General features: G+C 50.2%; 12 protein-coding genes across 12 annotated transcripts; 7 read left to right on the top strand and 5 right to left on the bottom strand.

Moving 5' to 3' along the window:
• Nucleotides 1-1902: 1902 nt before the first annotated feature.
• DSM5745_01182 (DNA-directed DNA polymerase delta subunit POL31) lies at nt 1903-3746 on the top strand (the record flags this gene model as incomplete). The annotated part of the gene is made up of 5 exons (XM_026743198.1): nt 1903-1946; nt 2004-2187; nt 2257-2298; nt 2435-3392; nt 3451-3746. 5 exons carry the CDS (start codon nt 1903-1905, stop codon nt 3744-3746), a joined length of 1524 nt encoding a protein of 507 aa, XP_026609043.1.
• Nucleotides 3747-3934: 188 nt separating this feature from the next.
• Nucleotides 3935-4791, top strand: DSM5745_01181 (uncharacterized protein; the record flags this gene model as incomplete). Its single annotated transcript, XM_026743197.1, has 3 exons — nt 3935-3956; nt 4008-4087; nt 4132-4791. 3 exons carry the CDS (start codon nt 3935-3937, stop codon nt 4789-4791), a joined length of 762 nt encoding a protein of 253 aa, XP_026609042.1.
• A 423-nt stretch (nt 4792-5214) lies between these two features.
• Nucleotides 5215-6201, top strand: DSM5745_01180 (uncharacterized protein; the record flags this gene model as incomplete). The annotated part of the gene is made up of 1 exon (XM_026743196.1): nt 5215-6201. The coding sequence occupies one exon, from the start codon at nt 5215-5217 to the stop codon at nt 6199-6201; it is 987 nt and encodes a 328-aa protein (XP_026609041.1).
• A 2842-nt stretch (nt 6202-9043) lies between these two features.
• On the bottom strand, nt 9044-9836 carry DSM5745_01179 (lytic polysaccharide monooxygenase auxiliary activity family 9 protein; the record flags this gene model as incomplete). Its single annotated transcript, XM_026743195.1, has 2 exons — nt 9044-9462; nt 9512-9836. 2 exons carry the CDS (start codon nt 9834-9836, stop codon nt 9044-9046), a joined length of 744 nt encoding a protein of 247 aa, XP_026609040.1.
• Nucleotides 9837-11170: 1334 nt separating this feature from the next.
• Nucleotides 11171-13129, bottom strand: DSM5745_01178 (putative 3-hydroxyacyl-CoA dehydrogenase; the record flags this gene model as incomplete). The annotated part of the gene is made up of 3 exons (XM_026743194.1): nt 11171-12267; nt 12333-12971; nt 13045-13129. 3 exons carry the CDS (start codon nt 13127-13129, stop codon nt 11171-11173), a joined length of 1821 nt encoding a protein of 606 aa, XP_026609039.1.
• A 746-nt stretch (nt 13130-13875) lies between these two features.
• On the bottom strand, nt 13876-15654 carry DSM5745_01177 (cytochrome P450; the record flags this gene model as incomplete). The annotated part of the gene is made up of 3 exons (XM_026743193.1): nt 13876-14570; nt 14636-15472; nt 15522-15654. 3 exons carry the CDS (start codon nt 15652-15654, stop codon nt 13876-13878), a joined length of 1665 nt encoding a protein of 554 aa, XP_026609038.1.
• Nucleotides 15655-16061: 407 nt separating this feature from the next.
• On the top strand, nt 16062-17581 carry DSM5745_01176 (putative cytochrome b5 reductase; the record flags this gene model as incomplete). Its single annotated transcript, XM_026743192.1, has 3 exons — nt 16062-16146; nt 16204-16313; nt 16370-17581. The coding sequence occupies 3 exons, from the start codon at nt 16062-16064 to the stop codon at nt 17579-17581; spliced, it is 1407 nt and encodes a 468-aa protein (XP_026609037.1).
• Nucleotides 17582-18545: 964 nt separating this feature from the next.
• DSM5745_01175 (Zn(II)2Cys6 transcription factor) lies at nt 18546-20947 on the top strand (the record flags this gene model as incomplete). The annotated part of the gene is made up of 7 exons (XM_026743191.1): nt 18546-18691; nt 18748-19001; nt 19053-19366; nt 19416-19496; nt 19551-20158; nt 20224-20403; nt 20464-20947. The coding sequence occupies 7 exons, from the start codon at nt 18546-18548 to the stop codon at nt 20945-20947; spliced, it is 2067 nt and encodes a 688-aa protein (XP_026609036.1).
• A 381-nt stretch (nt 20948-21328) lies between these two features.
• DSM5745_01174 (60S ribosomal protein eL38) lies at nt 21329-21847 on the bottom strand (the record flags this gene model as incomplete). The annotated part of the gene is made up of 3 exons (XM_026743190.1): nt 21329-21378; nt 21494-21622; nt 21784-21847. 3 exons carry the CDS (start codon nt 21845-21847, stop codon nt 21329-21331), a joined length of 243 nt encoding a protein of 80 aa, XP_026609035.1.
• A 408-nt stretch (nt 21848-22255) lies between these two features.
• On the top strand, nt 22256-22733 carry DSM5745_01173 (Ish1 domain-containing protein; the record flags this gene model as incomplete). Its single annotated transcript, XM_026743189.1, has 5 exons — nt 22256-22291; nt 22347-22359; nt 22409-22498; nt 22545-22591; nt 22641-22733. 5 exons carry the CDS (start codon nt 22256-22258, stop codon nt 22731-22733), a joined length of 279 nt encoding a protein of 92 aa, XP_026609034.1.
• A 204-nt stretch (nt 22734-22937) lies between these two features.
• Nucleotides 22938-23469, bottom strand: DSM5745_01172 (putative nuclear transport factor 2 domain protein; the record flags this gene model as incomplete). Its single annotated transcript, XM_026743188.1, has 2 exons — nt 22938-23371; nt 23427-23469. The coding sequence occupies 2 exons, from the start codon at nt 23467-23469 to the stop codon at nt 22938-22940; spliced, it is 477 nt and encodes a 158-aa protein (XP_026609033.1).
• Nucleotides 23470-23752: 283 nt separating this feature from the next.
• On the top strand, nt 23753-25838 carry DSM5745_01171 (methionine--tRNA ligase MSM1; the record flags this gene model as incomplete). Its single annotated transcript, XM_026743187.1, has 8 exons — nt 23753-23951; nt 24012-24130; nt 24178-24249; nt 24301-24387; nt 24438-24569; nt 24614-24978; nt 25024-25519; nt 25575-25838. 8 exons carry the CDS (start codon nt 23753-23755, stop codon nt 25836-25838), a joined length of 1734 nt encoding a protein of 577 aa, XP_026609032.1.
• Nucleotides 25839-26127: the final 289 nt, after the last annotated feature.

The raw sequence follows: 26127 nt of genomic DNA, 5'->3' as shown, positions 1-26127 counted from the left end.
CTATAGTATTTAACTAGCAGGCTATAAATTATAATAACACGCTTTAAATAAGGCTTTTAAAGGTATTAAGTAGTTAATTTTATTAGTTTAAAGTTAAATAAAAGGTGTTAATAAACTAAAATAATATTAATACTTTATTAAATACTTGCCTTTAAATACTAGATCTTTGCCTATAGTTTATATAAGCTATTTTTAATAATATTTATAGTTAAATATACCTAATAAGTTATAATAAATTTAAACTTTTTTATTACTAGGGTCTAGCCCTAGGAAAAATAAATTAAAAAAAACTACTTACTTATTATTATAATTATATTTAATACCCTTAAAACTAGCTTTATTAATAAGGTTATTTATTATAAAAATTATAACATGGGCCATGGCAGCCAGCCTAGTTATAATAATATTAAAGTTTATTATTACTATAATTATAAGCTAGTGCAGGCAGCAGGTGAATTAAATAATATATATAAATAAGGTAGTAGTATTTACTTTTTTTTTTTTTTTNTTTTTTTTTTTCTTCGCGACCTTCTTAGCCTTTTTTTTTTATTTTTTTTAGCCTTTTTTTTTTATTTTTCTTTATTTTATTATTATTATTATTATTATTATTACCTGGTATAAAAGCTAAACATATTAATTAATATACTTATAAATAAACAAAGGCTATAACTTATATTTATTAATATACCACGCACCTAAATTATTTTAATAATAATTTATATAACTATTATTAAAATAGCTTAATATAATAATATATTTTATAAATAGCCTATGGCCTTAGGCGCAATACCTGTAAACTAAATTACTTTTAATAGGCATGCTAATATACTACCTAATAATAACTTTTTAATTAATAGGGTAAGTTATAATCTTTTTTATTATATTTTTTTTATTAACAGGCTTATAAAGCACAAGCTTGTATTATAAATAATATAATTATTTATAAAATTTTTTTAAAACTATTAATTTATAATTTAAATAGTTTATTATATTAATAATATAGGCTGCTAGCAGCTAGGTTAGTAAAAAAATAAGTAAATAAGTAAAAAAAATGGTATTATTATTACCTTTAGTGTTAGCTATTATAATAAAAAAAATTTAAAAAATTAGGGGTTTATAAATTATAGGTTTATATAAGTAAGCTATATATTACTTATATAATTTATTTTTTTATTATTTTTTAAATACCTTTATTAAATTTGCTATTATTACGGCTATTAAAAAAAGTGTTACTATTTAAAATAGGCTATTAATAAAAGTGTTAAATATTAAACAGGCCGTTAATAGTAGTATTTTTAGTATTTTAGGCAGGATAAACTTTATTCTAGCCTCGCGCATTACTCCCGGCATTAAAGCTTGCGCCCTAAAAATAACGGGACCTACGTAAAGATCTGAACTCTGCTAACGTGAGGACCAGGGTTCTGGGGCATTAGCAGTTCGAATATTAGCGTGTCCTTCAGGCGCTGATATGAAAGTATGGCGTATACGGTCCAACGAGCAGCGAGATGCTGTTAATGGAAAGCTCCGCATTACAGTTCTAGGTGTTCTGCAAGTCCTACCGTATTGCAGCCGCATAATCCAAAGCAACTCCGACTCTGCGAGTTGCTGGGAGAGCAGCAGGAAAGTAGCCCAAACGGCATATCATAGATATCTCAGTGGGCTCTTGCACGTCTGAGAATCGGTGTGTTGTCTGGTGCTGAGGTGGTTGGGATACCTAAGAGATGAGGAGAGCCCAAAGCGGAAAGATGGCAGAACGCCAAAAGACGCGTCTTCGCGTCCCGCCAATTTCAAGTCCGCAACAATAATCATTCAACGAACAACCGAGTGCGAAGGCTGGATATCTTAACCTAACAAACACTGCTTAATGCTGTGATACATTTGTGAGCAGTTGATTCAAAAGCAATGGCCGTCAATGCTGCAGAGGAAGAGTTCTTGCGGGCCCCGAGGTTCGTCTCCGCATCCTAAGCTCGTGCCGTGCTTTGCTGACGGATAATTCATACTAGCACCCAAGAATACAAGCCTGTGCAGCGAAATGCCTCCGTCTATAATCCTTTAGATACGTTCCGACTCCCGCCTGGCCAGGAGCGACAATATCAGCAGCAATATGGGGATATGTACTTCTTGCGGCTCGCGAAGCTCAAACCAGCGGTTGAGGCTGTTGCGGTTCAAGCTTGGGAAGGGCTCACTGTACGGACTTAATCTATCTGGAGATAGTCGTCGCCGATCCCTCTGTGCTGACGTTCTGCGACACTCTAGATTGCCGGAGAGCGTGTTCGCCGCGTAGAACGAGTCCTCGACGTCCGACAGGGAGAACTTTGCTGGGTTGCGGGCACAATATACATGGAGATGCCATTGAAGCCGAATATCCTGGATGACCTTACAAAAGATGCAAGTTGCCCTTTCAACTCCATGAAGCAGGTCTAACTCCCAGCAGAACTTCACATCTGCCCCTCCTCCTCGACGAACCTACAAAGACCCCTCACACCCAGAGTTAACAGAGATCATGCTCGAAGATGAGTCCGGACGACTGCGCCTGACGGGGAGCAAACTTCGATCAGTTCAACTAGCGACGGGAGTTATCATTGCGGTTCTTGGGACGGAGAATGCGAACGGAGATTTTGAAGCAATTGATATCAAAGTTCCTGATCTTGCTCCACAACCGCGTCGGTGGGAGAGAGATGAAGCGAAAGCACCTAAGGAGCCGAAAAAGGGGAAGATCGCAATGGTTAGCGGTCTTGGGATAACGGGGACATCCAGCGATACCCTCGCCCTTGAACTTTTGACGGACTACCTTCTGGGCTACACAGGTTCATCGAAAAACGAAGACGGTTCTCTGCCTGATGCTAGTGGGATTACTAGATTGGTCATTGCGGGAAACTCACTCGGAGCGAGTACCATTGAGGCGGCACCAGCAGTGAATGGGCCAAAAGGAAAAAAGATCGCACAGCAAAAGAAGTACGGATATGACGCTTCAGCGTATAACGCGTCACCAATCACACAACTTGATTCCTTCCTCGCAGAGCTCCTACCCAGCATACCGGTGACCATCATGTCAGGCGAAAGCGACCCGGCGAATTTCGCACTTCCCCAACAGCCGATTCACCGCGCAATGTTCCCTCGGTCAAGGGCATACTGTGCCGCACCACCAAGCGGCGAAGAGAAACCCGAGCCCGGCTGGTTCGACAGCGTAACGAATCCGTGGGAGGGAGACGTGGAGGGATGGCGGCTCTGGGGCTGCAGCGGCCAGAACGTGGACGATGTTCTCCGCTATCTCGACTTCGCCGATGAAGATGGTAATATCGATACTGATGGGGATGTGGAGGCTAGAATACGTGTTATGGAGGCCATGCTGCGGTGGAGGTGTGGGGTTCCCACTGCCCCAGATACGATATGTATGTTCTTTTCTTCACTTCCATTGCACTTACGACAATTAGGACTGACATGTTATAGGGTCTTATCCATTCCAAAACGACGATCCCTTCGTTATGGAATCCTGCCCGCACCTCTTCTTCGCGGGAAACCAACCCCGGTTCAGGACCGCCGTTGTGGAGGGAGACACGCCGCTGAGACTGAACGGCGAAGACACAGAGATGGGCGGGATGGAGGATGAACCTATCCCCACTGTTCGCCTCATTTCTCTCCCTAAGTTTCGGGAAACCGGAGAGCTTGTCTTGGTGGATACCGAAACCCTGGAGGTGGAAGTCGTCAGGTTTGGGGCTTTTGCGGGGAAGGAAGAGAAACTTTGATATTGCATCGGTATATAATGAACAAAATAGTTTGGGGCGAAATTCCTTTATGGAGATTCTTCGCAGTGATTGAACCGGGCCTTCCCTTGACCAGGCCCGATGCCAAGACCGCAGAAAATATCCAATTCTCCCTCATCCCACTTCTCTACAAACAACCACACTAGAACGAGCCTAAAAATAAGAACAGCATGCTCTTGAACGCCACCACTGGTCCGTGAACCCTCCATACAGATGAAAACAAGACACTAACCCCACTGCCAGCAATCTCCATACCCAAAGTCCTGCTAGTGCCATACTCAAAATGGCACGTCCCGCGGTATCACGAATGGATGAAGGACGAGGTACGGATCTTCAAACTCCCACCAAATTGCTCAGCTAGTTATAGGCCATGAAAGTATCTAACCCATCGGGTCAGGAAATCCAACAAGCAACAGCCTCAGAGCCCCTATCCCTCCCAGAAGAATACGCCATGCAACAGTCCTGGCGGAACGACGCCGATAAGCTCACGTTTATCGTCTGTCTCCCAATCGACCAAGAGAGAGATCTGAAAGACGAAGATGATGCACCCGCGCGTATGATCGGGGACATTAACCTCTTCCTCCGCGTCGAAGATGAAGAAGACGAGCAAGGGAATCCGTGTCCTCCACAGATCATCGGCGAGATCGAGCTCATGATCGCCGAGAAGAAGGATCAGGGGAGGGGATTTGGGAAGGCTGCACTCCTGGCATTTGTGAGGTATGTTCTTGGGCGGGAGACGGAGGTGCTAGGGGAGTTTGTGGCGGGTGATGAGGAGGCGAAGAGGATTTTGGGGGCGGATGTAAAAAAGACAGGGGAGTTGAAGCTTGCGGCGTTGAGCGTCAAGATTGGGCAGGTGAATGAGCGGAGTTTGAAGCTTTTCGAGGGCTTGAGGTTCAAGAAGGTTGGGGATGCGCCGAATTACTTTGGGGAGTGGGAGTTGAGGAGGACGGGGTTGGATTTGGATCTGGGATGTGAGGATTTGGTGGTTGGGGGGTATAGGGAGGTGGTGTATGGGCGGAAGGAATAGAGTGAGCAATATATCTATGCAGTGAGCAACACATAAGGTTGTATGTGTTCCTCCTTCCACGAGTGTCGTTTCCTAAACCACCGCCCTATTGGCAACACCCGGGCACGTCCCAACCTTTGCCGATTGACCTCAAGATACTGGAGCATGACCAGGCACCATCAGAGAAGCCCTGGATCACTGAAGAGTACGTTTTTTAAGGCAAAGACGACCCCGAAGACTCAAGCGCGGAGGAATCCTTGGATTATGACCGCGAGTCCCTTTTGGCGCAAGAAGTATGCGACGAAAATGAGAAGGATGACAACCCTGAGAGGAGCGAATTCAACGAGCGTTTTGAGAGAGAAAAAGATGCAAAAGATAACAAGGAGCCGTCATTCGTGACAGACCTATCAGGCAAGAGAAATATCCCCTCGCTCTCCCAATGACATGGCCCTGATTGTTGGTTTAATGATTGATGGCCTAACTGTGTATAGCTACTCACCTTTGCGAACGTTTCAGAGTCGTCTGGTCGTTATAAATCAGAAGATCCTCGCTTTACCCGCCGGCCACACTAATTCTGGGGCAAAAGCCCTCGAGCATCTTAAAGCCCTCGAGGATGGTCAGTTAGACCGAGACACGAAAAAGATCTATCCAAAGGTCTCCAAGATCTTGTTGGGCATGCCAGACATCGTGCACCCGGAAGAACTACGTTCATGCCTCCCCCCAAGTGTCGAGAGACCTGGATTCTATGTCATCTTCGCTAAGCGGAGAGACGGAACCTGGGCCGTCTATGTTGGATCCGCGCTGGACATGTATCTACGACAAAGCCAGCATAAGACAAGAATGCGCGGGGCCTTCAGATATGGCGACGGCTGGAAACAAGCACAGAGTGTGCACCTCGAGATAGCGAAGCCCGAGTATGAGCGGATCTACTTCCGCCGACTTATGACGATCCCCCCAGAGAAGCTGGAGTTCAGAGCAGTGCTTGAGATGCAGTGCATAATCCTTCTCGACACTCTTTCGGCCCAAGCTCGTTGCCCTTACAGGCCCCCAGGGGCTGTCATCGAACTGAAAAAGTTCGCTTTCGAGCACGGTCTCCTCCGAAAACCACAGGTGAAGCTCAACATGGCTCTACCCGTATACGAAAGCCAACAAATGTGGCGTATCTATGGTAAGATGCCGGAAAATTGTCCCAGTTGTCAAAATGCATGTATCCTCGTGCCCAGCTGCAAGTATGGCGGTTGGTTATGTCGCCGGTCCTGGAGAGAGAAATATCATGAACAGCTACCAGACGAGCATCCGATGAAGGCGGAAGCTACGGATGGTGTGCAAATCGTTCGCGACGTTCGAGGGCAGTCTCCCATCAAGAATAAACGGCATTCTACATTGCAGTGCCCGTTGTCAGTATCATGGCAGGCACGGACATTTCTGTGATAAGAACAAGGATCGTTATAAGGGCGAGTCAGAAGTCATCTGCGATTGTAGTGACTGCGATGAGGTTATCATGAAGAACGGCAAGTACTTGCACGCTTGTGATGGACTCCCAAGGGTTGTAAGTCGCCAGACACAACCTGAGGGCTTTTTGAGACGGGTCCCTGGACACGGCTGGTACTGCAAAGATTGATATGCCCATTACGCTGATCCCACCACCGCCGGGACGGAGCACGACCACTCCCAGATCATTGCAGTCTGCGCCTGCGACGGATGCAATGCCACCGACTTATGCTCGTATGTTGATGGAACTGATGGCAAAGTATGCCAAAAATGCGAAATCCACCACAGACGGCATCCTGGCACTCCACACCCACAAACATCTCATATAGCAAGGCCATGCACTTGCGCATCACCAGGATGCCCTCTAGATGTAAACATCCAGCAGGCTTTATGCAGGAGGTGTTTGCGTCAACGAAGAAAATGCGGTGATGAGTGGAAGGAACATCGCCATTAGGCGGATTGCCATCAACCCGTAAGTCCATTGCCTCCCCGCCTGTATGATGATTATATATCAAGCTTACTGACCGCCACAGGCTCGGAAGCTAGGACACATGTCGCTAATGATGCGTACTCTCTCTGGAAAGTTGGATGTATTGGAGAGGCATTGAAGAGCAAAATAGAATTCCTGAGGTGGTACTCGCCTGATTCTAACGACTTACGACCGTGTCCTTCATCGTTCATTCCTAAGCTGCAACCGACCACGGTCTAATCTAATGATTTACCTGATACGGTCAGTCATCATGGATATTCATAACAGTCCTGGTCTTGGGTATAAGAAGCCTCGCTCTCCCAACGATACATGTCCTCAAACACCATCCTCCCATTACATCCGTAGCCCAAGAAATTGCGCATGCGCGACTCAAGTCACTCATCCTCGTACTCCCCAAAATCAGAATGCGTCTCACTGTCGCACCTTTCAACCCTCTCAACATAACCATTCTCACACTCATAAGAGCACGGAACCCACTCCTCATCATTACACTTCCAGCAAACACCCTCGACTTCCTCGTCGCCCTCCATGCACACGTCGCACATCGTGAGCCCATTGTTAATGCATTCGCACCCCGGGCAGACCTCGTACCAGGATCGGGAGATTCCGGCTAGACCGCGCTCGGGCTCGCCGCAGCCGTGGCAGAGCGGGGTTTCGTACATGGTCGGATGTGAGTGAGATAACGCGGATTGCGCGGGGAATGAGAGGACTAGGCTGGTTGCGACCATGGTCAGTGTTTGTTGTTGGAGACGAAGGGTCAATGGGAGAGTAATTAGGGCAGTGGCGCACATGTATGGGCAGCGATAATCCCCAGCTTGAGCTTTGTCTCTAGTAAAGTGTGTAGGATGCTTGTACTGATACCGAAAGACTTGAGCGTTTCGAGCGTCAATGTAAATCAAACACCTGGAAATCTGGGGCTGAAGAGGCCCTTAAATAGGTAGACAGAGACCATGGACGCTACGCCGAAAGTGATCAGGAATGGGCGACGAGGCTGTGGCCATGGTCGACTGGATTAGATTAAATGTGCCTATTCATGGGTTGGCGGCAAGGCTGTGGTTCAGCCTTGTCTTGGTGTATCTATTTCTGGCGCTCTATCGTTCTCAGCCATAGTCAAACCGCGGATAAAGAGAGATAAGCATAATTCTTTAGAACCTCCTTGAGAACAAGACGAGGTCTTTTCTGGTATTATGGAGCCCAGTCGATAATCTGCTCACTTGCCCTACCTACCATCCAGTAATCTGGCGGACCCTCTCAACCGACTCCTCCCGCATGCTCTTCTAGTCTACCGTCGCCAGCATATACCTACAAAAACATCAAACTAGTGAGAAGTGCCCTTACTCACTAATAGTACACTTTATCTGACCTACTGGCAGCAGACACGAGAGAGCATTCTCCGGCCATCTTACTGCGTATCCCGGAGTTGAAGACAATCTCGAGGTAACACCCTACCCAAGTGTCAACAACACAGCTAGTCCCGCTTACAGCCACTCCAGAATCATGGAAAAGCCCCCGGGCTCACGTCCAGCCTGAAGACCACGATCACGGCCATCATCGACGAATTGAACGGCCTAGCGACGGGACTCAAAGCTTGCAGGGGAACCAAGGAGGTGGAACAACAGATCAAAAAATCAGTGAACGTTGCATCCGCTCAATTGGAAAGTCTACTGGAAGAACTGAGGTTCGATGTGGCGTTTAGCTCCGAATCCAGCAACGAGCACTATCATCCAAGCAACAGGGTCAATGAAATCCTGGTGGACGTAGAGGATGCATTGAAAAAAAAGCAACACAGAAGCTATTTCTGCATTCGTCGACGAGATCCTACCTCTTGTCGGAGAAGGAAAGGAGAGGCAGCGCGCGGATGTCTGGTCGCTCAAACTTGCAAAAAAGATCTGTCTGAATCTGTGTACATCTGGCATAGCTGTGCAAGAAAGTCTCAGAACTTGCGATTAGTTACCGTCACCTGGCCGTAGCAGGCTCATGTCTATTCTTCCAGAGAGGTGTCATCATCTTTCATTATGGCTAGAAAACTGGACATGAGCGTTTCTTTATATTTTATAGACATTTCTAGGTCTTGAGCCGCTGCGATATGGGAGAGGTTTCAAGAGATGTAACAAAAACTATTCGAGGGTTGAGAAAGTAGTTATGATGACTAGATGTGGATTGATCATAGCAATATATACATTGAACAGACAGACCAAGACCAGTGGTTGCTAACTGCTAGACCCATCCAAGAATTGATAGATGCTGAAGCGTCCATGACCAGAACCACAACTGCTCCTACTCAACGCCCATTTAACCGCTGTACAGCTCAGGACCAGGCATGGGGTACGAGGTGGGGTTGGAGTAGATGTCAAAGATGATACCATCGTCAGTAGAAGTGTACAGCTCGGTACCAAGAGTGCCAGTGGGGTTGTCGGAACCGCTGCCGCTAACCTCCAGGTTAAGGCACTGGGGGTAGGCCTGGGCACCGTTCTCCTGGCCCGCGGAGTGGAGGGCAATAATCTCGTGACGAAGGACGTAGTTGCCGGGGGCGATGGACGCGGGGATGGTCACGGAGGTGGTGTAGGAGTTCTCGATGAGCTCGTCCGTGATCCAAGTGTTGCTGGAAGCATCTGTAATAGCGTCGGCCTGAATCTTTATCCACTTCAAATTCGTTTTATCCGCCGATGAGCAATCGCCGTCGCACTTGGCAAGGTAGTTGATGATGGGGCCTTTATATTGTTAGTAGAGAATATATACGACTGAGGCGGTTGAGCTAACCCTTGTGAGACTCAGGCCAAGTGTTCCAGGTGACATCGATGCTGCTACCGGCGGTCACAGGGGCAGAGAGGTCGGCAGGGGCGGCGCCCTTGTGGCAGATGATGTCGGCGCTGCCAAAGGAATCGGGGGCCACGAAGCCATTGTCAGTAACAGTCGTGGACCAGCCATAGTTCTCTGGCGGTGAGTCTTGATAGTAGTAGCTATCAGCGAGCCATCCACCGTATTCTTTCCCATCGATGGTCATCTTCGTAACATAGCCGTGACCTGCAACAAGGCCGGCGGAGGCGAGAAGGCCCGCGAGAGTGGCAATCTTGGACATGGCCATGGTCAAGTAAGGATATCAAATCCGAATGAATGGAAACCTGCCAGAGGTTGATGAATGAGATGAAGGAATGAAGAGTGTGATGATAGTCACAACAGCCGGGTTATTCCTTCCCTCTTATATAGTTCTCTGGCAAGGAGTGTTCTCCTTTCCGCACTCAATACGGAACAGCCGAGTATCCATATTGCCCTAGATTGCAGGGGCCGTGCCTAAGCTGTCAGAGACTGACAGGTCCGAGGCAGCGAGATTAGCCGGGCACTGCAGGGGTCGGTATCACCAGATCCACTTCTTCAGCAAGAAGGCGGGGATACAATATGTTTGAGTTTGACTTCCACATTCAACCCAAGGCGGCTTCTAGTACGAACCAAGGCAGCGTCACTATTGAGATGTCACTCGAATGACACAAGTCCACCAAGGTATCCTCCGTTTCTCCTTGGCAGAAGAGATGTGACAGAAGCCGACAAAAGCAGTCCAGAACGTCCCGACAGGACGAGCTGTTTCATAGTACTCTGGACAGGAACGTCTCCGAGTAAGTATAGCCCACATCATATGCTTTCAGGGTCTTGGCGGTTTGACTCGTACCCATGAGCCACACCCCACAATTGTACAGAGTATAGTATCTGGCTAGGGCCGCCAGGCACAGGTCGATGTACAGCCGTGATTACAAAAGGGTCAGCCGTAAGGCGAATGAGGAATGACGATCTTCGAGTCCAGGCGGTTTGACGGCCCGAGGGCGCTGAGTTGACCAACGACAAGCAAATGCTGGTAGTGGGAATAGCGACCCTGAAACGGATCCATAACTTCCTGAGGGCCTGAGTCCCTGGCAGGTGGAGGGAGACGGAGCGAAGCGTGTTCCATGACAGCACCGTGCCGTGCCATGAAGAGCAATGATGTGCGGTTCTAGAATGGCGGTATCTTGATTCGCGGATCCGAAAGTGCCAGAGACTGACATAGATATTGAGTTTCCTCTTGGCTCTTCAAGCTTGACCAAGTTCTCCGTATGACCATGGTCGCTACCCCGGATTTCCGCAATTCAGCCTAGTCCTGCAGAAGCAAGGTTAATAGTGTGTGAACTGCGGAGGGGCTAGCGAAGTGAGGATTACTTAGGCTGCGTCTAGTAAGGCTAGGATAATTGATGCATCCACGATGGTGCCATTACTGCAGCCCACAGAGGGTCCTGGTATTCTCGTCCGGTGTCAAGGAAGAGCGAGAAAGACAGTGATCAGCGATGGATGAGACAGTAGACCTGCCAAGAGTCTCCTGCCAAGACGGAGCCCTGCCGTTTCACGCCTGCATTGGAAGCATGCATTGAATTACTAATAACATTATGCACACAACTATTGGAGGCACAACACGCCCGTGAATGCTCGTCCATCTTCTCGATACAACACTTCCTTCTTCCCATCACGGTTACACCGGTAAATAGAGCCTCCAAGGTCTGTGAGGTAAATATCTCCCGATTTCCTGTCAAGGCTCACTCCAATTGCTTCATGGAGCCCCCGAATCACGATTTCAGGCTTTCCCACCGGCCGTCCCTCTGTGTCCAAATCGACTCGGTACAGGGCATTTCCATAAGGTAACTCGCCTCGATCAGTCCAATATAACACACCCATCTCTTCATCGACCTCCAGGTCAATTGGCTCAGGCAACCCACTCAAGATACACAACTCCTCCTCGTTGCCTCCCGCGGCGATGGAACCAGGAGGAGCGCCAATGGCAGCGGTGAAGATCCGGCCCTTCCCGCTCTTGGGCGCTCCCTTCTGCGTCCAATAGAACCTGTTGTAACGGCAAGAAACGGCGATTCCAACACACCAGTCTTGCACGTCGCTCGCGCCCTCCTTGTCTGACTTCCGGGAGACTAATTTCTCGAGATCTGACCCATCAAAGTTACAGCGGTACACTGCACACCCTTCACGATCGCAGAAATACAGATGTTGCGCCTTCTCGTCGATTGCGATCTGCTTGGGTGTGTTTATGGGGCCTCCAGGGGTGATGAGTGTCCGAACGTCGCTTCCGTCCATGTTCGAAGAGCAGACGGACCCATCGAGTCGACCAGGAATGCCCATGTTTGTCCAAAAGATGCGATTCGAGGCACGGTCGACGGTGATACCGTCTGGTAGGAGCTGGCTCGGTACCACTGTTTGCAGCTTGTGCTGTTTTCCGTCCGCTGTCAACGATAGAACCTCTCCCGCTGGAGTTCCAATGGAGGTGGTGGCTGTCGCCGAGGCAAGGCCGACATCGAGGACAAGTAGACGGGGTTGCTCGGTCTTCTCCGAGGAGGCTGGAGGGTACAGCCCGCCCTGAGCGCATTTGGTGCCCAGTTTTCCCTTGTCGAGGTAGTTCTGCGTCAGGTAGTCAACTGTCTTTTCGCTCGAGAGACCTCGCTCCTTGATGTAGTGCTGTTCGATGAAGGCAACAGTGTCGAGGCCAATCACTGCAACTCCTTGTTAGCGCATCTATTGGACATGGTCCTAACCACAAATTCGCAGAAACACTAACAATCCATCATTTGGCACGGCAATACTTCGCCGGTGATAAACATCGTCTTCCACATTGCATCGATCTCCTCCGGCACAGAAACCCCCTCAGCAAGGATAGTCAGGACTTCGCGCTTGACAGCCGCCCAGAGCCGGTTGAAGATGAATCCCGTTGACTGCGTCCTAACGACATAAGGCTCTGTCCCGCTCTCGCGGCATCTCTCTACCATGAATGGGAAGATACCATCATAAGTGAATCCGTCAGACATCAGCTCGACAATCATACACTGCGGCGGCATGTAATAGTGCATATTCAGAATCCGCGACTTCACGGCCTCTGATCTAACCTTCTCCAGCATCTCAGATGTCTTGTACGACGAGGAGTTCGAAGCAAGGATGCAGTCATTTGGTGCGAGAGTCTCCAGCTCAGCGAAGGTTTCGATCTTCAAGGGAAGCTTCTCAGGAACGGCCTCGATAATCAGCCATGCATTTGCTACCGCTTCCTCGAGTGTCGTGAAAGCGTAGGCCTTGCCAGGTGAGCATCCTGTCTTGGCGGCGTATGCGGACACATTCTCCTCGATGTACGCAATACCGGCAGAGAGCTGCTCGGCACTGGGGTCACGCAGGCGCACATCGTATCCTGCTGATGCCCAAATACAACCTGGTAGCACAGTTAGCTGTCATCGTCGTAAGGTTGAGAGAACAATCATTAGGTATGTTGACCAATCACTAACCAATGCGTCTCCCAAGCACGCCAGCCCCTAGCACTGCAACAGGGCGGTTGCGGTAGTCTTTTGGTGGTGACCAAGTTGGATGCATTATTGTTCAGTTTTGTCTTCTGAACGATATTCGTATACGGTGTATGAGAGACAGAATTCGACCACCAAACCGGCAACCCTGGGCCATATATAACCCTTCCGCATGTTCCCGTAAATCACCGTCGCCGATATATCTCCAGATCAGGATCTACGAGAGACATGCCGAACTCCGGTCTACCGCGGTACCGGTATGATGACGATCCTGACCCATTATTGGAATCCCGATAGACCCATTGGATCCCGTTCCCGCGGCACCGTTTCAAAAGCTGGGTCAGACTCGGGTCGGCATGCCGTGGGCTCTGGAGCTTTGAAGATGAGGCACCGAGGCTAGCCACCACATATTAACACAACTCACTTGCACAGAATGGCTAAGCCTGTCCGGGCGTGCGCGCGTTCATTCATGCCTGAAACCTAGTATCTAGGATACTATCTTGCAGATGCTGAACCACCGCTAGTACATTTGCCTTGTGCGACCACTGAGCAGAGCTACATATATTACTAGACTTAGAACCTTGCGTAACTTGGAACTTACTGGTCTCCTCACCACTGGTTGCGGACATTCAAAACATTCTAGCCCTGACTAGGCCCTGCTTGGACTACAGCAATGGAAGATAGTAGAATGGCAAGAGTAAAACAACAAGGTGCTTAAATTTAAGTTCTATATACAGTACATCTACTCATAGTGTCTTCATCAGTCCCCTGTTCCTCCCCTTCTTGTGTATGTTTGGACCAGTGCCCAAATCTCAATCAGTTGTTCGACTGACTCCTAGCCGGCCACTTCACCCTCCTCTCCGCGCGAACATACAAATTATTGGGCCTGATGAGCTGGAACATCGGGTCATACTCAACCGGCCCATCTCCCTCCCGAGTGAAGTGATACCGGTAAACCAACTTCGGCAGGAAAACCTTGACCTCTTGAATCGCGAAGCTAAAGCCAATGCACATTCGCGGCCCCATCGCAAACGGAATATACGCCGCCTTGTGCCTCTGCTTGACCTCGTCGGTATCCCAGCGGTCTGGGTCAAAGCGAGACGGGTTGTCCCAAAGGTCCGGGTTGTTGTGGATATGGTGTAGGGCGGCAATGACGACGCCGTCTTTAGGGATCTTATATCCGCCCGGTAGAATGAGATCAGTCTTAGCTGTCCGTCCAGGCTGGTAGGACGGATTATGTCTGCGTTGCATCTCCTTGATGTATTTGTCGAGGAAGGGGAGGTTATCTGTAATGTCGGCTGTGAGTTCCGTGTCTTCGGTGATGCCGTTGTCGATCAGTTCCTGCAGGAGCCGCTCTTGCATGCCGGGGTATGTGACAAGACCGTAAATCAGCCATGAGAGGAGGGAGCTGGTGGTTGTGAATCCGGCGGCGGTTGCAACGACAAGGGCCCAGGTCAGACTCGACTTGGGGAGCTTTTCGCCTTTGTTATCCGTGGCTCGGATGGCATAGTCTGAATAAAGGACATTAGCTGTCGTCATTCCGGCACAAGAAAGAAGAATCGTAACAGTTACTTACCGACCATGTTCGAGGCTTCTAGAGCTGCCTCCTGCAGGGGAAGATCGCTAACACCGCCGCGTGCCGCATTCTGCACGGACTCCTCGACCATCTCTTCTATCCTAGCTTTCAGGTTCCTCAGACGTTTGGGAGGGCCAAAAGGCAGCATGGCATACCAGTCGCCTCTGGAAGTGACCTCCTTATTGAGTGACAGCAGCTCGGCAATTGCATGTACCATCTCATGGACGGGTGCATCAGGTGAAGTGAAATGCTCAAAGTCAATGCCGAGCGTCAGCTTACCCACAGCTTGTGATCCAAGCTTCAGCATATATTGGTACACATTCCATGCCTCTTGCGCCTCGTCCAGTGCGTCGAAAGCCTTGAACGCATCCTCCACTGTGGCTTGCATGGTAGGCGCGTAGTGTCGGACTGCCTTGGGGCCTAGGGCTGGAGGCAGGAACTTATGTGCCAAACGCCAACTCTCCGAATCCGTGTCTGCGAGGAAAACACCAGCCTCTGGTGTTTTGAGCGGGTAAAGCGGGTGCGATTTATTCAATATCTTCGAGAAGAAATCTGTCTCGGAGAGAACGATGGCCGAAAGTTGCGGGTCATTTGTTTGGTATGTTGTACGGCCGAGGTTGTTGGTTTTGAAAATTGGTCCGTATATGTCGAAGAGGCGTTGGTGATTTCCCAGGTGATCAGGGAAAACCTCAAAGTAGTTTCCCACAAAAGGGAGACCTTTGGGCCCATCTGGTTCCCGGACGGCGTGACCATCGATTGTTATGGCAATGGGTCCTGGGGCGGCGAGCACAGAGGGGACGTCCATGAAGCAGTCATTGTCTGTTTGGAAACCGATGCCTGCGAGTGTCAGAGTATGGTCGCGGAAACAGAGTTGCATAGTAGCTACTTTTCGGCTCAACGATTGCAAAATGGGCGGCGATCAGATGTTTCAGTTGATCGAGGTTCGATGTCTCGTCGATGGTAATGGCCCTGGCGGACGAGGCCGCTTCACCTAGAAGATAGAATTGCTGGCTCGACATGGTGCTGGGACTCCTTCTTGCAAGCTCTGTCGCAAGCAGATGCCTCGTACTTATCTTTATCAACGCCTCGGCCTAGACACCGAGTTCCCCTCTCAACTCGGAGTCAAAACTCGATGCCGTACAGCCGTGTAGTTTATACCTCAAGTGGACCTCATGCGGAGATGCCGCGGCAAGTGGGGAAATGACAGTCAGTGCCGGGGTTCCGATTGGGCCACGACGCTTGCCCTACTTTCGCGGCCGTTGCAGAACACTATGCCGGTGGGCCTAGAGAGGCGTCCTTGGAGATGGAGAATGTCGCTGCTCAAGCCGAGGGTAGATGTGTTAGTTATATAAAACACCGGATTGGCACATTGCTAGTGTCTTGCCATCTGTCACTGCCTGACTTGAACATCACTCCGGACGACACAATGGGAAACCTACGAGAATATACAACGCAGGAGGTGGCTGCTCACAAGACCAGGGACGACTTGTGGCTGGTTGTCAATGACAAAGGTGAGAAAGATTTCGACTCCTTTTATCCTGCAGAGCCCTGACGGTCGTTATAACAAGTATACGACGTCACCGAGTACGTGAGAGATCATCCTGGAGGGCCTGATGTTCTCCTCGATACAGCTGGCACTGATGCGACCGAAGCATACGAAGAAGTTGGGCATTCAGAGGTAGGCATGGTGTGAGTGTACGCTTCAGTCTCTAGAGCTAATGTGTCACCTGTTAGGACGCGGACGAGATTCTTCGGACATACCTGATCGGAACACTGAAGAATGCCACGAAGCGTGTACGCCCCCAGCAAGTTCGATTAATCCAACCCACCGAACCATCGCCTTCGACAGAAAATCAGAAGACAGGGTCGATCAAGTCCGTGGCGCTAGCAACGGTCTGCATCAGCAGCGCAGCGATCTCGCTATACTTTGGTCGGCGCATGTATGCTTCATGGCCGGGACTTTCGGGGCTTCAAGGCCTCTCGCAATCAATTCAACTGCCAGAATTGCTGTTCCAAACAGGAAATGGGGGCTTCTATACCGGCTTCGCAGTTGCAAGCGGGATTTCTAGCATCATCGGCTCAATCGTCGCAAGCAAGTTGTCCGCAATGACACGGATCCAGTCAGGCTTCACAAAGTACCCACCGCACATCAAGAGTCGCAGGGCCCCTCGGGTCAACCCTCACCTTCTTAGAGGATTCCTTGAACCAAAGGAATACAAGAGTCTGCCGCTCGTTCGCAAAGAAACACTTGCACCGAACGTCTACAAGTTCGTCTTCCAGCTGCCCAACCCACAAGACGTGATTGGCCTTCCTATTGGACAGCACGTAGCCATCAGGGCAAACATCGACGGAACGACAGTCTCAAGATCATACACGCCGACATCAAATAACCTAGACCGCGGTGTTCTGGAGCTAGTAATCAAGTGCTACCCGGATGGTCTGTTGACAGGGAAATACCTCGCGAACCTGCAAGTCGGGGACATGGTCGAATTTCGCGGCCCTAAAGGAGCAATGCGGTATACCAAGGGTCTGTGCAAGAAGATTGGAATGATCGCGGGCGGAACCGGAATCACACCCATGTATCAACTGATTCGGGCAATCTGCGAGGATCCCACTGATACTACCGAGGTCAGCCTGATCTACGCCAACCGCACAGAAGAGGACATTCTGATGCGAAATGAACTGGAGGCATTTGCGAGAAGTTATCCCAAGAACCTCAAGATCTGGTATATGCTGGATACGCCGCCTGAAGAGTGGTCTTTTGGGACGGGGTTCGTAACTGCGGAGATTATGAGGGAACAATTGCCAATGTGCGACAAAGACACAAGAGTCATGCTTTGCGGACCCCCCGGGATGGTGAACGCTTGTAAGAAGGGCTTGGTGGCGTTGGGATTTGAGGCTCCGGGGGCTGTTGCGAAGATGGATGACCAGATCTTTTGCTTCTAAGTACTTGTAGAAGACAGAAATTGCATAATATTGATCATATAAAAGGAGCAGTAAGCCACGTAGTGGGACCGTAGTCGCTTGTACCTTGCTTGCCAGGTCGTGCATGAGAAGGAAGGAGCGATGGAGGACATGATCGATGGAAACCAGCCGTAGGTACCGCGTCATCCATCTTCACCTGTACCGTACTGCCAATTAACACGCGCTTTCGCATCCTCCCCAAAATCACCCAAGTCCATTGCCTTATAAAGTTCGAGACATTTGTCTAAAAGACAAGTGAAAACATCCGGTCATGATACTGAAGTCTACCAAATCAACCCGTCACCATACCTGGAACTTCCTCTCCTGGTTGCGAGAGACTCCGCAGCCATCAGACCACAAAGATGTTCCTCTCGAGGTTAGTGTACGATCCACCGCTGACCGACGCAAAATGGGTTTTCAGAAGACATATTTTCCAAAGACATAAATCTCGGACCCGGGAAATGACACAACGGCACCCGGGATCAAGATCACGAGTATTTCACCATTTCCGTGGCCTGCGATACATGGACTCGCCGTCTGATACGGTACCCCGTCCCAAAATAGGGTATTCTCAGCGCCGATATGAGAACCGCAGAATTATGTTCGATGTAAAGAAGGATAACGGACATCTTGACTGGGAAGATGCTGGCTGGAATACGCATGTGTACTGGTCACGGCCGGAAACTCCTCCACACGCAAAGGCGCCTTGAAGATATCAGGCAGCGAGGATTGTTTACCTTTTTCGAGTGCACTCATGATAAGATACCAAAGAGAAGTTGTCATAGAGTGACATCTATGTGGATACCTCGGACGCGTCAGGACCCAGGCCTAAATTAGGCAGTTCCATAGGTACATCCCGCGGCTTGTTTCAGGGTCATGGTCCCATTTCTCTCGGGCTCCCGAGGTTTCTTTCCCGCGGCATCTCTTTCTTCTCTACAACTCCGCCATGTCTGCTCGTCGTTATCGATCGACTGTGGCATGCCACTCCTGCCGCTCACGCAAAGTCCGATGCAGCATCAACGTCACCGGGATCCCGTGTATTCGCTGCGCTCAGGATCACGCACAATGCGTGGTGGATCCGCCAAATGAGACGTAAAACGTCCAAGTCCAGCATTAGAGGCATAACACTTTCTAACAGGACATTCTAGGACTCGAGCAAATCGTCGCAATGGATTGAGGAGACAGCGACCGCGCGCGGCTACCAGCAGTCCGTCTAATCGCGTTGAGACATATATTGAGAATGATACCTCAACTCTTCAGAGGCACACTACAGACTCACCTGCGCATACCTCAAGGTCTACCAGTCAACATGACATTCAAGATGAAGAGCGCAATGGTCTCGAAATCGCCGCCGCCGCTTTAGGCAACCCGGAGAGAGCAGGGCAGGTTCCTTTTTATACCGGTACCTAGGTTAGCGCCACGGCCATAAAAGCATACCTAACACCTTCACCAGGCGATAAAACAGGGATAACATCAACGTTATCACTCCTCTCCTCAGGAGAGTCTCTGCCCCAACATCTTCTTATCCCATCACGAGCTTCGGGGACGTCTCTATCAGACCAGGACCGGCACTATCTCGCAAGCAAGGGTGTCTTCAATCTACCCAGCAGTGACGCCTGCCAATGTCTTCTCGAAGCGTACCTCCGCCACGTCCACACTATTATGCCGATTATCGAAGCGGATCGGATCCTGCACTTTTTACAGACTGGGAGGCTTCATGAGTATAACCTGCTTCTGGTGTGGAGTGTGTTTTTCGTTGCCGTGAACGTATGGTCCTGTAGGAAGCTGCTTGAGGTCATCAACTAATGGCCGCCAGTTTGTCCCGTCGAGTATATGCGAGCAAGCAGGATATGACTCCAAAAAAGCAATGAAAGCGGCCATGTACGGACACGCCAAGGTGAGATCAGGATGCTTCTCAAGTCTTGTGGAACTGCAGCTGAATCGAAAATAGTGCCTCTACAACAATAGCGGCGAGAGAGATAAGATCGTTCTGCTCCAAGCCTCTCTCTTGCTAGGTTTCTGGCACTCCGAAGCTGATGAGCATTCGCAGCCTTGGTATTGGAGCGGCGTATCTGTCAGTCTTTGCCAGATGCTGGGGCTACATCGCAACCCGGACACGCCAAGATACAACGGAGCCATCATTGACCGGCAGCGGCAACTGTGGCGTCGCCTCTGGTGGACATGTTTCCTTCGCGACCGATGGTTGAGCCTCACTCTAGGCCGACCGCTGCGCATCGATCTTGATGACTGCGACGTTCCCATGCCATCAGTGGCAGATATGCTTTACGACTTCAAGGAAGTGGCCGCATCCGCCTTCGCGGCTTTTGTTCCAGACGACCTTCCCCTTCTAGCCGAGTATTGGATTCGATTGATAGACCTCAGTAAGCTCCTGGGCTCCGTAGTGACGCTAAGCTATAAAGCAGTCCGTCCACGGCCCTCTTTCGAACAGATCAAGGCTCTTGAGACAGAGATCCTTCGTTATAAACCTCCAGAACAAGGTGCCCCCAGCTTAAATCGAGCCACGCGGTTCTATTTGCATCACCTTCAACTCCATTACGAGTGCGCCAGCAACTACCCCCCATACCCCCCGAGACGGACCGTCCGGAAGCTTCTAACTTCTGCAGAGCACTCCTCATCGTCCTCTACCGACCATGCCTGACTGAGCTACCGAATGACCTCTCCTCTACCAACCAGCAATGGCAGGAAAGCATTTGGCACAAAGCCGATGCCGCGGCATCCCGCACAAACGATATCCTCGAGGCCCTGGCCCAAGAAAGCCTACTCGAATATGCCCTGCCAATGACGTGAGCCTGCCAACCATCAGTTGCAGTATAATTCAGCAAAGACTGACTCGATTCCACCAGCCCCCCACTCCTCATTCCTGCAATGCAAATGCATCTCTTAAACTGCCGCTCGGGAACGTCCCTCTCACGGCGTCTCCGTCTCAACAAACTTAACGCCTGTATGATGGTCATGGAGGAGTTTCAGAAGGTATATACCGTGGCGTCTATTTATCGCGGCATCTTCGCCAAGGCCATCCAACTCATCTGTTCTGAGGGTGCTAGTGCCGGTGGAAGTGCCAACGAGAGCACAGTGCCACATCGGGATAGTTCTTCAAATCCTCACGTGGGAGCATCTGCATCTGCATCTACACAAGTACCGGTACCGGCACTAGTTCAACCCGGTGCCGTTGGCGAAGCACATGCTCATCAGGCTGTGGCTGGTGGCCCGGTTGTCGGCCCAGACCCTGTCTCAGGAAATGATCTAACTGACATGGTCGATGCCCTGTTGGACGAGTCGTTGCCCTTTAATTTCTGGGAAACATGGGGACAGATGTGGGTCGAGTAGGGTGAACGAATCTAAGCACAGTGGTACGTTTTCAAAACTAGGAAGACACCATTTGGATATTTTCCAATGTTTTTATTTTTGCCTCTTCATATTGTATAGATAGGAAAAGCCCCGACCAGGCTATCCCCCTTAGAAGTCGGAATATGCAGGTCATCCAGCCCAATTGCGTCAGCCTTTCGGCATCCATCAACCGAGCCAGATGCCAGAACGTTCAATTCCCTTTCCTTATATAGGCAAGTATTGGCGATCCGGTGCCGGCCCACAATGCATCGTTCCATGCCGCGATCCTCAGGACAGTTGGCGAGTCGAGTACTCAATCCCGTAAACCGTTCTCAAGACCCCATCTTCCGTTTATCTGTTGGTTGGATTTGTTGAAGACGCTTACAGAGCCTTCTTCTTGTCACCCTTGGTGACGTCGACGACCTTGAGGGCTGCAAGACGAAAACATCAGTATACAATTCCTTCAATTGACACGCAATCGTCCTGCATCCAGCTTTATCATTTGTAGATGTCGGGACGGCGGGTTTAACGAATGCCATGACGCACCAGGGGGCAGGCTCTGCTTGAGCTTGTCGGCCTTGTCGGAGTCCTTCAGGACAAGGGTGTAGACGAAGCGCTTGCAGCGGACCTTGAACTTGATCTGCTGGGACTGGCGGTTGCGCTTGATGCGGGCAGCTGTTCGTGCAAGATATCCGTTAGCCTCGCTCTTCCTCAGTCCATTGACCCGTTCCCCCATCATCTTTTTCGGATCCTCCGAGGTGGCTCGAAGCTCAATGGAGCTCCAGCTCCGGCTCCGTCTGCCTGGGCTTGTGTGGATAGGTGGTAAAGCAACGTACAGGACGCATCCTTGCGGCGAGCAAGCTCGATGAACTGCTTGATGTCGGAGACTTCGCGAGGCATGGTGGTATGTGGTGATGTGACGTCGAGGGATGAGTCAAGTCGGGTCTTTGGATGGGAAGAAGCTCAGTCGCGGTCTGGAGTCCCAGGGCCAAGCTGGGCCGCGGGCAGGCCGTTGTGTGGAATCTTCCAGATCGGGCTAGGGCTTGGTGGTGGAAGCCCTTATCCAGATGGACAATTACTCAGCGGGCTTTTATGCAGAGGGGCATAAGGTATGATGTCACATGATGGGTGTTATCCGTTGGAGTTGTGGCGGTGCGGGTGTGTGTCTAGGCAGCATGCTTTATTCGTGTCACTGCTGCAGGATTTTGAATACAGGCCAGGCTGTCAAGTACTTGGAAACCTATCTAAGCCCCTATCATATTACTTCTATCTTCTAGTCCGTCTATATCGGTAAAGAAAGTCTCCAAAATGCCGACGTCTCTGGATCGCGCAATGAATTCTAAGGTAGGTGTTACATATATACCCAGATCCTAGTTATACAATAACTAACGATATCCAGAACCTATTCCTCGGTATGCTGAAAGAACGAATAACGGACGACCTTGGACTGACGGTCTGCAGGGTTTGTAGGCATGGTCACGGCAGCGGCGGTGTGGTCGATCTGGGGCAACGAAATGTTTCCTGCTGAAGATGATCCGAAGGGAGGCAAGTGTTCGCCATCACATCCATATGCCGGGCAGGAAGCTAACTCAGATAGACCCCTCCACATGGACGCTCGAGGAGATGCGCCGATGGCTTCGCGCTGTATGACACGCTTCCCATACCCCTAGCGCATATAATCTGACCCTAGCAGCGAGGTTTGATGCCTGATCGGAAGGCTACACGCGAGGAGCTCCTTGAACGTATTCGAGCGAATCTTCGGTACCAGCCAAAGTCACCGGAGTGATTTGCGACGAGAAGGCGAAATGGTGGACGACAGCGCCGAGATATGCTTGCGCATCATCAATCTTCCTTCCGTCTCGAAATAAGTGGTCGTAATGTTATTGTTTCGTCTTCCAAGCGCGTTATATGATTCCCAACACTGTCTCATAACCAATTCATCATTTGTTTGCCTCCAAGCCAGTCTTATCCAATGCTAGAAATTTGGGGCTCAAACGACTAGGCGGAAATTCTGCGTCTGAATGAGCCAGTCCTTCCGCCGTTTGCCCTTTCCTCCTCCTTCACTAGAAGGATTCGGCACCAGAACAAACGTCTCACTGAACCCGCGTTGAGGAAGGTCGCGCGAGTCCCCGAATCGGACGTAACCGCTCACAATAACCAAGATTGAAATATCCTTTCTCGGATCGATTTGCCGACCGACTGTGACTGTGGGGTACTGCCTGTTAATTATTTGGCAATCAACTGACTGCACTTCGTAGTGCGTCGGAGGCATCTGGTTGACGAAGATTTCTTGCACCGCATTTCCGTCCGCGACGGGGTTTCCGTTGAACACGATGGTCGATGGCGGGGTGCTGTAGAATGTGGAAATCGATGCGCGGTTGGATTGGAGAGCCGGGTAGAAGGAATTGACAAATTCGGTTGTGGCTATGGGACTCAAGTCAGAGACCTACTACATAAGAAGACGTAACCCGGCTTTTACCTTCTGTTGAGACCTTTGCGTAGGAGTCCTCGGTAGGGGCCATGACTCGAGTCAGCTGTGTGGTAGACGTCTGACGTGTCGAGGCCGTAAATATAGTCAGTAGAACGGGAGTAAAGTATGCCACTAGGTAGAGGTTGAGTATTGAAAAGAGTGCGCGAGTTGGGAGGAATTAGACTAGCAGCCCTAGTAGCAGGAAGTGATGATGAGGCTCCAGCGCAAGAAAAAAGAAGCTTGGACCACCGCGGAGAAAACAGACCTCCGATGAGTCTCCGAAATCATTCGATCGCTCCTTTCCTGGCCACACCAACATATCCGCAATATCGCCAATGGCAAGCCTGCGAGGGGGCTTTCGTGCTCTTTCATGGGCGAATCAGCTATTATCTCACCAACGCCCATCGTGGAAATGTGCTTCTTGCAAGATCGCTCCACCGGCAACCGCCCGGTCTCTCCGTCGATTTGCGACCACCTCCGAAGACGCTTCTAAGCCTTACTATGTCACAACGCCTATTTTCTATGTCAATGCTGGTACTTCTGAGATGCGTGTCATGAAACCGAGTTACGGTCGCTAACTCCACGCTGTGGTAGCTCCCCATGTCGGTCACTTATATACCATGGTCCTTGCGGACGTCCTGAAACGATGGCGGACACTTATCGGCGACCGCGACGCGCAGTTGTTGACTGGAACAGACGAGCACGGGATGAAGGTCGGTTGGCTAATGCGCGTGGCTGGCTTATGCTGACTCCGCGATAGATCCAGCAAGCTGCAAACGCCGCGGGGATAGATACACAGGCCTTTTGCGACAGGAATTGCCAGACCTTCAAAGTAGGCAACCTTTTCGTTATCTAGAAGGATCATCCGAATTGACATAAACAGGACTTGGCTGAAGCCGCTGAAGTGGATTATAACTACTTCATTCGGACGACGGAACCTGCGCATAAAGAGGCTGTCCAGTACTTCTGGGTATGTGACGATGGATGCAAGGGCGGAATGAATACTTATGCGCTGAGCAGGAAATGCTACAACATCGAGGCTATATTTACACATCGAAGCACGAAGGATGGTACTCTGTCAGCGACGAGACGTTCTACCCCCAGTCACAGGTCCACCTGTCGTTAGACCCGGCCACGGGGCGGAAGAGAATGGTACGATCCCTGCCATTCGTCGTGATTCAATCTGACTGGAGTAGGTCTCTATCGAGACAGGAAAAGAAGTCGAGTGGTCCTCCGAAACAAACTATCACTTCCGTTTGTCTGCGTTCACGGACCGCCTGTTGAAATTGTACCAGACCACCGACTTCATCCAGCCGACACAATATAACGAGCTCGTGGTCAAGTCGGTTTCGTCCGGGCTGTCGGACCTCTCTATCTCACGACCGGTCGAACGCTTGACTTGGGGCATTCCTGTTCCAAATGACAACTCGCAGACAATCTATGTTTGGTTGGATGCGCTTGTCAATTACCTGACGAAAGCAGGATATCCTTTCCCGCCCGGTGAGGGAAGCCGTCTTGGGTGGCCTGCAGATGTCCATGTTGTGGGCAAGGACATAGTCAGGTAGGCAGTTTTCCGGTATAAAGTGAACAGTACTCACGCGCCCAGGTTCCACTGTGTCTACTGGCCAGCGTTTCTCATGGCCCTGGATCTTCCCCTACCTCGCAATGTTCTTGTTCATGGTCACTGGACGATGAATAAGGAGAAAATGTCAAAGTCGACCGGTAACGTGGTCAATCCCTTCTTCGCGATCGATCGGTTCGGAGTCGACATTATGCGCTTTTTCTTGACTCACCGCGGTGGCCTTGAATCAGACTCTGACTACGACAACTCATATATCATTCGCGACTACAAGAAGCACCTCCAAACGGGAATTGGCAACGTCGTTCACCGCACGATTGGCTGTGCAAAGGGCAAACTGCGGGAGTACATCGTCAATGCCACATCCGGTAATTCCTCCGCAAGCGCCCGCGATCAGGCCGATCAGGCCCGCGATCAGGCATACGAGGATACCCTCAAAAACCTCGCCCGCAATGTAACCAGCAAGATGGTGAGACTTGATCCACGTGCGGCAATCTCGGAGCTCGTGAGGGTAATTGCTGAGGTAGACTCCCTCGGCACGTTGTAGAAGCTCTAGAGCATTGACTGACATTCTCCAGACCAACAAGTATTTCCACCACTCGGCGCCATGGGAGAACCCGGAGGAGAAACAACGAGTGCTGTTCAATGTCGCCGAGTCAATGCGTATCACGGGCATCTTACTACAGCCTTTTATGCCGAACAAAGCTAAGGAGCTCCTTGACATGCTCCAAGTCGACCTGTCAAAGCGTGGTATCTCTTCTGCCATTTACGCGGGCGACCCGGATTACGGCGAGGACGTCAAGGCAAAGATCCTCTTCCCCCCTCTTATAGTCGAGGAATAAGCCGGCCTTTATCTGACTCTCGGGCGAGTCGGACACACTACGCGCTCGCCATAACCGTTCCTTATCGCGACCGGATCAACAAACTCGCTTTTGAAAGTTCATTGGCATTCCTGTTTTCGTGGTCGGAAAGCTACGATTCCTCTTTGCGGTCCCTCACCATCTCCACGATAATCTTCCATGCATAGCAGCATTCCGTTGGGGTTTGCGTCATGGGACAGTGCTATATGTGGTCTGGCCACAAGGTTATCAGCGGGAAACTAGGGGGTGTGGCCCTGATATGCGACGCTGT

Source organism: Aspergillus mulundensis (genome assembly GCF_003369625.1).
Source record: "Aspergillus mulundensis strain DSM 5745 chromosome Unknown scaffold_0, whole genome shotgun sequence".
Classification (NCBI taxonomy): Eukaryota; Fungi; Ascomycota; class Eurotiomycetes; order Eurotiales; family Aspergillaceae; genus Aspergillus; species Aspergillus mulundensis.
Note: the sequence above shows the minus strand (reverse complement) of the source record. Positions and strands in the feature narration are given on the sequence as shown.